At 37.2% G+C, this 9,258-nt stretch overlaps 2 protein-coding genes across 2 annotated transcripts; one reads left to right on the top strand and one right to left on the bottom strand.

The window, feature by feature from the left end:
• The first annotated feature begins 243 nt into the window (after positions 1-243).
• Positions 244-3,701, top strand: LOC121958089 (interleukin-6-like). Its single transcript, XM_042506956.2, has 5 exons — positions 244-339; positions 423-616; positions 1,658-1,756; positions 1,855-1,998; positions 2,889-3,701. The coding sequence occupies exons 1-5, from the start codon at positions 324-326 to the stop codon at positions 3,123-3,125; spliced, it is 690 nt and encodes a 229-aa protein (XP_042362890.2). The 5' UTR covers positions 244-323; the 3' UTR covers positions 3,126-3,701.
• Positions 3,702-4,484: 783 nt separating this feature from the next.
• On the bottom strand, positions 4,485-8,312 carry tomm7 (translocase of outer mitochondrial membrane 7 homolog (yeast)). Its single transcript, XM_088090500.1, has 3 exons — positions 8,146-8,312; positions 6,135-6,183; positions 4,485-4,894 (listed from the first exon to the last, which is right to left on the bottom strand). Exons 1-3 carry the CDS (start codon positions 8,246-8,248, stop codon positions 4,879-4,881), a joined length of 168 nt encoding a protein of 55 aa, XP_087946626.1. The 5' UTR covers positions 8,249-8,312; the 3' UTR covers positions 4,485-4,878.
• Between the last annotated feature and the right edge of the window lie 946 nt (positions 8,313-9,258).

Raw genomic sequence — 9,258 nt, 5'->3', positions numbered from 1 at the left:
TCTATTTTTCCAATAAATGATGAAAGAACACTCTAATTTCAACCAGGGAGCAAAGATGAAAAACACACTGCAGCTAGAGTAAATTTGTTTCATTTTGATGATAACCATTTGTTATCTTTATTAAAATCACAATCAACCACAGGAGGGATCCCGGACCGGATGCTTGACGCAAAGTCTTAATTCCGTGTCTGCTGCAGGGGGGTATTGGGAAATCCCTCCAGTCTGAAGTATATAAAATGACAGCCCATCGCACTGACAGAGCAACTGCCTCTGGCCCTCTCGGCATCACTCAAGACTCAACAAGTGCCTCCCCGCAGCGCAACATGCCCTCTACACTCAGTAAGTGATCCGCATCCTGTGGTGCGCACGTTTCCTGCGTTTCTTCCTCTTTCCGTTGATTCACGCTTTCCCTCTCCGCACAGACGCGTACTTGCTGTCTGCAGTGATGCTGGCTGCTCTGCTGCTGTGCGCCCCAGGAGCTCCGCTGGAAGACGCGCCCACCGAAAGCCCGGCAGGTGACCCCTCAGGTGAGGAGGAGCTGGACTCCTCTGACCTGCTGAGCAACTTAGAGGTCTGGGACAAGATCCTTCCCACAACCAAGCGCCACGAACAGCAGGTAAGTTAACTTCCGTCACTGATCATGTTGGGGTGTTGAGGTTAGAGCGGCCTGAATTTTGTAACATAGTTATATGCAAATGTATATATATATTTATATAATTATGATAATTCTGGACATTTTTCCCTAGAGGTTTTTATTTTATTTTAAATCTAATCTTGGAAAAACACAGCTCACCTGGTATTTGGACTTAGACTGAGATACTGGAGCTGAATTGTTATCAGTGGTGAAAAAAACCACATCTGCACACTGAAATCCATGTAAAAGTAATGTTTATCATGTTAAACATAGATAATCATGTTAACATGACTTTTGCACAGATCTGGCTGTGCGGATGTGCTTTCTTTTTCACTGTTAAATTATAAATCTACTAATTTCTTTCAATTTGTGGTACGTTTCTTATCAAGGTGCGCCTTACCTTTTTTTGCCATATTTTAAAAATAAATTAAACCAACTTGCTTGGGGTTTAAAGGTTTAAATACTTGTGAAAGGTGCTTGAGCCCAAATTGATGCTGATCCAGGTTTTAAAGGGTTAAGCTGTTGTATAGGATGGTATAAACCGTCAATATGCGAGTAAAGAAGTGGCATACTGATACACTTTGGTTTCTTATTTTGCAGTGAATATTAACATCAGTCTTGTTTTAATGTGATATGGATGGACATGTGTTAGGCAATTCATTGTTCTTCAGATAGGCTGGGTGTCCTTTTTTCTTAAAATGACAAATATACAGCTTTATTTAAAGGACATCATTAATTTAAAAAAAATACTGGGAAAAAGCTGTCTCAAGTTTGGGGGAGACTCGTGTACTAGCATGACAAGGTTGGTATCAAATGATATCTTAGTTTGTCTGATTTCACAAGATGCCACTATGAGCACCACTGCATCTTAAAGACAGTCATGTTGGCCTCCAGTGATTTTCGTCAGGAGTCAGGCTCTGCAGGGGTCTGCAATTGTATTCGGGTGGCCACTCCTGGAGCAGGTGTCTGATAAACCAAATTCTTGACCTCCATCCTTCTCTTTTATCATTTCTCCTTGTTCAGTTTGAAGATGAGTTCCAAAATGAGGTGAAATACCATTTTCTGGATCACTACAAAATCTCGTCTCTCCCAGCTTACTGCCCCCCCTCCAACTTCAGCAAGGTAACGTGTCTCCGCTCGTCAGCCTGTTACACTGACAAAAGAAACTGGGTGATGAGGTTAACTTGAGCACTGACGGGGACTTTCTTTCGTCTCTCCAGGAGGCATGTCTCCACAGGTTTGTCTCAGGCCTGCTCACCTACAGCGTTCTTCTCAAGCACGTGGAGAAGGAGTACCCCGGCAGCCTGATCTGCTCAGAGGTCAGACGCTTCAGCGTCATCCTGATCAACCAGATCAAAGAAAAGGTGAGTCTGAGATGCTGCATACTCTTCTTTCAAATTTCAGTTTGTTGCTGCATTAATAGACTTTAATGGCCTTTGTATTGGCCTTGCTTTTGTCTTTGCTTTTTTTTTTTTAATCTGACTTACTTCTTCATTACCTTTTCCACCAGAGGTGGGAAATGTATTTAGATATTTTATTTCAGTGAAGCAATATTTCACCTACTTTGAAGAGGGGCTGCAACTACCATTTGTTTTCTCTGTTGATTCATCTGTTGGTTATTTTCTCGATTATTAGATTGGTTGTTGGGTCTTTAAAATGTCAAAAAATGGCGAAAAACGTCCATCAGTGGCTCCCAAAGCTCAAGGTGACGTCCTCAAATGTCATGTTTTGTCCACAAGCCAAAGATATTCAGTTTATTGTCACAGAGGAGTAAAGAAACCAGAACATATTCACATTTAAGAAGAATATCAACTTTTTCTTTAAAAAAATCTCAAAAAGAATAAATGTACCAAATTATTTGACACTTAATTTGGTAGAAGACAAATAATCTGTTAATCTTTGCAGCTCGACTTTGTAGACTGTTAGGTAGTTGGCAAAGCTACATACTTCATCAATTTTGTATGTAATTTTCAAAGTAACTAGTCATTGCAGCTAGCAAATATATGTAGTTGAGTAGAAATGACATCATCTTCAGAAATGTTAGGAGTGGAAAAAGCACTGTTTGGAAATACATCAATAAAGTACTTCAAAATGGTACAGCTCATTAATTGAGAAAATGTACGTGGGTTCATCCCACCTCCAGTTATACCTTAATTAGGTATTTGTCCTATTTTTAAAAAAATAAATTTTTAGGTTTACTATTATGATAGAGGACTGCTTAGTCACATCACATCACCGTCACTTCTGCCCACAGATGAAGAACCCTGAGCGGGTGACGGCAGTGACCAGCAGCCAGGAGGCGCAGCTGCTGAAGGCCCTCGAGAACCCCAACACTTTCCACAGAAAGATGACTGCACACAGCATCCTGCAGCAGCTCCACTACTTCCTCCTCCACGGCAAAAGACAAATTGCTAAAAGAGAGAGGACCAGAGGAAGTTCGGTCTTCAGGACGATGGAACCTGTCAGTTTCTACCAAACGCTGAAGAGATGAGAGTATTTAAAACCAGTTATGGCGAATACCTCAGGGAATTTGTGTGGCGTAAACACTGCAACTGTCGTCACACTTGGGTGGTTTTTGTTTGTTTTTTTATGGGAGGGTGATGAAAATGAATGCTGAGTGCAAAAACTGTATTTACAGTATAGTTACAATCTATGATTGTGTACATCCTAAAGGCCTCATGGCAACAGTCCACTGTCGCATAACTTATTTAACCTATTTATACTTGGTGAAAAGTGTTATTTATTGGTTATGGGAAAACCCATGATTGTGGGCATCCTACACTAAAAAATATTTTTTATTTATGATTCTAGTGTTGATTAATGCATTGTTAGGACTGCATTGCTTTTTATACAAGAAAACATTTTTTGTGAAGTAATAATACAACATATCTTTGTGAACAGTGAGCTTACACCAACAGTATTCTTAATTATTTATTCAAAATTACATTTATTTATTTACAACTATTAATGTTATTAAACTGAATTTGTTATTGATTTAATTAAAGTGGGATGACACGTGACCAATTGGTGATTGGAAGAAATAAAAATGTATTTGTCAAAATATAAAGCAAGTTTGTTCATTTCGACAACACACACAAGAAGTGTCATTGCAGGGTTGCCTCATATCTTAAACCTGTATGTTATTGAATGACTCTGACCTGTCTCCTTATGTACGTGTTTCATAAGAGACTTCTCACACTTGAGGAGAAAAACAACAACAGAAAAGTGTTGATGTAATAATCATTATTTCAGAATTTTGTCTGGATTTTTCGTCATTTCTTTCAGCAGATTTTCAACCATTTTTTGCAATCACGCCCCAGTATGGTTGTTTTAAAAGGAACAGTGCTAAGAAATAAGTTTCATCTAGAAGTGAGGATTGCAGATTGAAACCAGCCGAAACTTCTCCTGTGTGCCAAACACGAAATCACGGTTAGAATTCCCTGTTTTCATTGCTCATCAGGTTTGTGCAGAGAGTCGAATTATCCCCAGAGGTCTCCCAAACACACGCACCCAGCGATTTACACAGCTAAAACACTAAATAAAGCCATTTAAAGTTGAAAAATTAGTGTTTTCCAAACGCTGTCTCCCTCGTCACGGAGGGAGCGCGAACTACAGCAACCAACACGAAAATGCAAAGGAATGGCCCTTTCTAGAGCCGCAGTGACATGACGGCGAAACGTGAATTTATCGGACGAGGACTTGCTAATTATTTAGATTATTTAGGGCTCAGATTATTTAGAAGACAACATAGTAATTATATTGTATTCCATTTATGCCAGTATATGACCTTACATCCTACACACCGGACATTAAATATTTAGTATCAACGCGACCCTTCATGAGACAAGAGTGACATTTCTTTATGGATTTATTCTCAGCAATCTTAAATTACAAATAAAAAGAGAAGGAAAAACTTGGAATGAATGGCATATCCAAACATCGCTGTCACACGTTCCCAACAAAACACAGACACAGAGTCCAGTCAACACTACATCACTTCAGGACGACGTCTTGATTCCAGCTCGTTAATCCAAATATCTTCTGTTCATGGAGCCGACGACCTACGCGTGTGTGGCCGTAAACGGTACGGCCACACATCACGATCATTCATTACTTCTCTGACGTTGGACAACATGAATGTTAAAGGAGAGCGAAGTGAAAAATAATGTCCATTTCCTGGATTTCCAATGACAGCTGGGTCACGTGGTCTTGATGATGGGGGGGCGGCTGTGTGGAGACATTCTTTAGCCCCATAACAAACTACAGGATTTAAAAAAGAAAAAAAGGTTAAACTCAACTCAAGAAACTCATTTCCAGCTGCAAGTTATAAAAAAGTATTTGAGTCATCATACTTAGCACGCTTACTACTACAGCCAAAAATAGTTAAGATTTAGACAAAAGGATGTGCAACATCTACAGGTGTAAAATGTTTAGGAGTGAAATCATCATCATCATCGTCATCATCAGGGAAGTTTACAGTAAAAAAAGAAGGAAATATAAACTGGTTGAGCTTTGTTTCTTACAAGCCAACTGTGCAGTTCACTCATTATGGAGTGAAATCCAAAAAGATAAACCTGCAGACACTGAAGTACACAGCAGGAGGAGAAACTGAAGATTCTCGTAAAGATGTTGGCTCCTTTTTTTTTTTTTTTTTACATTTCATGACACACTTTGTGACTGTGTGAATATTTGCGTAGCTAGTATTACAAAACTGAGATTTTCATGATACAACCATCTCTTTTAGTTGGACAAACATTGTATTCCTGTGCTCTACGACTACTGTGAAAAAACTTTTTTTTTTTTCAAATAAAAGTATGTGTAAAAAGTATTCCTTTTCAAATTACTAAAATAAAAGGGAAATTTTCCATCAAGCTGATTTTCAATAAAGTAGATAAGCAAACATACACAGTATGATAACAGGCTATTTTTATATTTATTTGCATATCGTCTATTTGTATATCTCTGCAACCCTTCAGTAGCTGTATGTCAGCATATATTTTTTCTCTGATTTTATGTATATGTCATCCTTTTTTTTCAATAAAAATTTAATATTGTGCATTGGAGACTTTGAGTAAAAGGGGAAAGTAACTTTTAGATGTTTGTAAGTGTTTTTTTTTCTATGTAAATTAAAAATATCAGACAGAAAATAGCAACAATCTTAAAAAGATGCGGCTTAATAATTTCCCCTTTGAAACTATGAAAAACAGTAATGTCAAAAAAAATTTAAACTTTTAATCTTTATCAAATTCTCTACACTCTCAAAACGTACATCACCGCGTGTGTAATTACAGTCTTCACTTTCCTGCCAGTAATTAAAACAGCCACCAGTTTACAGTTAGCTCAACTATTCAAAGAATACAGGAAATATGTCTCTGTGGTGCAAAGCTGTGAAAACTCCCTTTTAGTTTCACATTTCACACCATATTATGTGCTGCTTTTGACACCACATACAGTATATAACTGTACAGCAAGCACAAATTTCACACATTTCTGTCCTCACCTCAACACTGTGGGTTCAGGCATTCCTGGATCTGCTCCTCGTTTAAAACCTGTGAATCAAAAACCAAAATGAAGAATTTTAACATGCGGGTTTAAACTGTACAAAAGAAATACGATGTAAATGTTTGACACAGCAAAAACAGAATCAAGTTCGTCCAAAATACTTCATTACGACTAGCTGCAAGAATCTAGTAAAGAAAATCATATTAGATATATAGTACGGCCCACAGCTTGGAAGTAAATACATCTGACCAACTGAATTTGTGACTATTCACTTGTAAATGTTCTCTCAGCTGACAGTTGAGTTTTTCTTTTTCACTGACTCATTTCAGTTTGTCAGCAGTTATCAATGCATCAAACTTGCAGATTTCATTTCTGTGGAGGGCCTGAAGGGCCCTGGTATTCACATGCAGCATATCCGATTACTGCCTCCACCTCACACACACAGCAAAGGGACAAAACACTCATTTCTCGAATATTTTTTTCTGGCTTCATTCACAGGTCATCAGCAGGGTCATCTATGATGCAACTGATTCTTGAGAAAACGACAAGAGATTCCTAGAAAACTTAAACGAACTTCAACTGACTACTCCCTAAATCTAGGGGTTTGTCGTGAGTAAAAATCTTCAAATCCTCACATCAGAAAAGTTGAGACCTATAAAAGATTGGAATTTTTATTTTACTGATTTATCACCAAAAATAACTTAATTGATAAGTTGTTTCCAAGCTATCAGGTCACGATTGAATGAAATATGCAGCTTCATTCAGACTGTGGCGCAAGAGCAAGAAATGATGTTAACATAATTCAGTCCTCAAGAAGTAACTGAGTTGCATAAGAGGAGCGCGTGTTCAAAAAAGGGAGAGACAGGAGAAAGTATGACGTCAGCATTGGTGTTTCCAATATGCTGAAGTCAGAGAAGATTCACTTACAGAGGGCAACTCCACCGGCTGTGACGCCAGAAATGCAAAAATCTTAACTTCCCCATTTTTACTCTAAAACCAGTATTTTAGTGCATTTGACACAAAAAAATGTGCCCAGTCAGGTATTGGTGTAAAATTATTCATCTTGTAAGTCCAACTGCACAGGAATTATTTCTCAAGTAGTTCAAAATCAACTATATTCAACTTTTTTTTTGGCCAAGCAGACGGGAACTTGCACAGTCATTCAAAGTTATCTCTCCCTCTTTCACATGCGAGTATCAGAGCTAGAGCTCATGCATAGTTTCAGCATCACATTTTTGCGGTCATTAATTGATTCAAATGTTCACCCACGTATTTATATGATTTTCACCTCAAAACTCATTGTACTAGGGGTTGACAGATATTGGTTTTTCAGGGCTGATACAGATATCAATTGTTAGTAATTAATTAGACCAATAACCGATATTTGGAACCGTCGTGCATTTACAGTAAAAGTCTAAATCTTAATATGCCAAAATTCAGAGTTTGAATTATAACTCCAACACAAATCTCTGTTTATATGCCTTTAGCAAATGTTTAATTAAATCTATCATTTTCAACATCATGTACAGCAAGTTTTCAGTAGCTTTTTTTGTTGTTGTTTTAAGTCAAGTGAAAATTTGAATAAAAGAATAAAATTAACTCCCTGGGTTTTCCCCAGTTCCTCCCATGCTGACACTTTCTTTGCACTTTTTAATTGATTTATTTAATCTGTATAAATCTGTAAAATGCAAATAAAGACAATCTTCAAAATGCCAAATATTGGCCCAATAGTTTCAAAGCTGAACTCTACAACCGATTAAAATAGCTACTAAAACTGACTTGGGACTGGAAACCGTGTTGACTTATAATTTCTTATGAGTTATTCATATAATATGTGCAATTATTACCGGTATGAGCTCACATTTACAACTAACAACCCACCCTGGAGAAGAAAAAGTCTCATAAAGCTAGTTTAGCTGAAGGCTAGTGTGCTAAGCTAACTGGCTAACATTAGCGAGGCATGTCTCCTCAGCACGCCGTGTCCCCCCTGCTCCTGTCGGAATACTGACCGAGGTACAGCACGGTTGGGATAAAACCCCATCGGATGACAAACTGGCCGCACTGGAACAGCTGCTGCAGCCGCTGTTTGGTCTCTTTGCTCAGTTTAGCCATGTGTTTATCCCGAACAGCGAGGACGCTGCTGACACCAAGGACGAGGAAGAGGAAGTGACGTAGAGGAATTGCTGTTAACTGACCTCATGCTTCCTCTGTCACAGAGTGCCACCTCGTGGACAGACGTGTAACTGCAGGTCACGTTCTGAATTTAATAAATGCCATTAAAGCTGATGTTAAGCCCAAAAGCTAATATATATTATGTAATAAATTAACTTGATAACAACATCAGACACATTATTAGGAAAATATTTTTAAATTATATTATATAAAACATATCATAAAGTTAATACAATTAAGGAATGCTATTTGATATTTATCATGAGAATATTTTTATTTATATATTCAAGAATATTTTGGCAATCATTTCAGAACTGGATATCTGAACAGCATCCTCACGTAGCTATTTTAAATTATTATGACATAAAACTAGGGGTTTAAATAAAATAAATCAATAAAATTGGCCCAAGTTTTTTACAAGTTTTGTCATTAATATTAGGCATGCGTTTACATTTATTTTTTGCTTTGTTTTTATTGTTACTTCATTTTTTAAAAGCACCAGAGTGCATAAAACATGATTAATCACAACCTAATGACAATTAATGACAGTTTTCACAAGTAAATATTTGAAACCTGAGCAAATTGGTTGAATTTCTTTCAAAAACATAGGAAAAAGGCAACTTGGGGAGAAATGCCCCGCAAATTGCAAGAGATAAATAAAAGGTGATACGTTTTATTTGATGATCCAAGAATGGGGAAAATAATAATAATAAATATGTTTAGAATTTTAAATGTAGAATTATGTAAGAGAAAAATAGACACTACATAGCACTTTTTATAGGTCATTTTCTATTTTTCTTTTTTACCAATCCACTAAGCTCTTCATACTAATTGAATTAAACCACCACACACCTTTCTCAAGCAGTAGTGCTGAACAGCTGTCATAAACAGAAATAATAGATATCAAACAATATTTGTTTTAAAATTCTGAATTCATCTTTGTAATGTTT

Source organism: Plectropomus leopardus, chromosome 17 (genome assembly GCF_026936395.1).
Source record: "Plectropomus leopardus strain MGB_pleo_1.0 chromosome 17, ASM2693639v1, whole genome shotgun sequence".
NCBI lineage: Eukaryota > Metazoa > Chordata > Actinopteri > Perciformes > Serranidae > Plectropomus > Plectropomus leopardus.
The sequence above is the reverse complement of the archived record's forward strand: the minus strand, read 5'-3'. Positions and strand labels throughout refer to the sequence as shown.

Excerpts from the sequence above, each read along its gene's own strand:
- LOC121958089 (XM_042506956.2), top strand. Across the intron at positions 1,757-1,854 it reads CCCCCTCCAACTTCAGCAAG|GAGGCATGTCTCCACAGGTT; the intron begins GTAACGTGTCTC and ends TCGTCTCTCCAG. Across the intron at positions 1,999-2,888 it reads TCAACCAGATCAAAGAAAAG|ATGAAGAACCCTGAGCGGGT; the intron begins GTGAGTCTGAGA and ends TTCTGCCCACAG.
- tomm7 (XM_088090500.1), bottom strand. The coding sequence starts at position 8,248 with ATGGCTAAACTGAGCAAAGAGACCAAACAGCGGCTGCAGCAGCTGTTC. Across the intron at positions 6,184-8,145 it reads CCCAACCGTGCTGTACCTCG|GTTTTAAACGAGGAGCAGAT; the intron begins GTCAGTATTCCG and ends TTTGATTCACAG.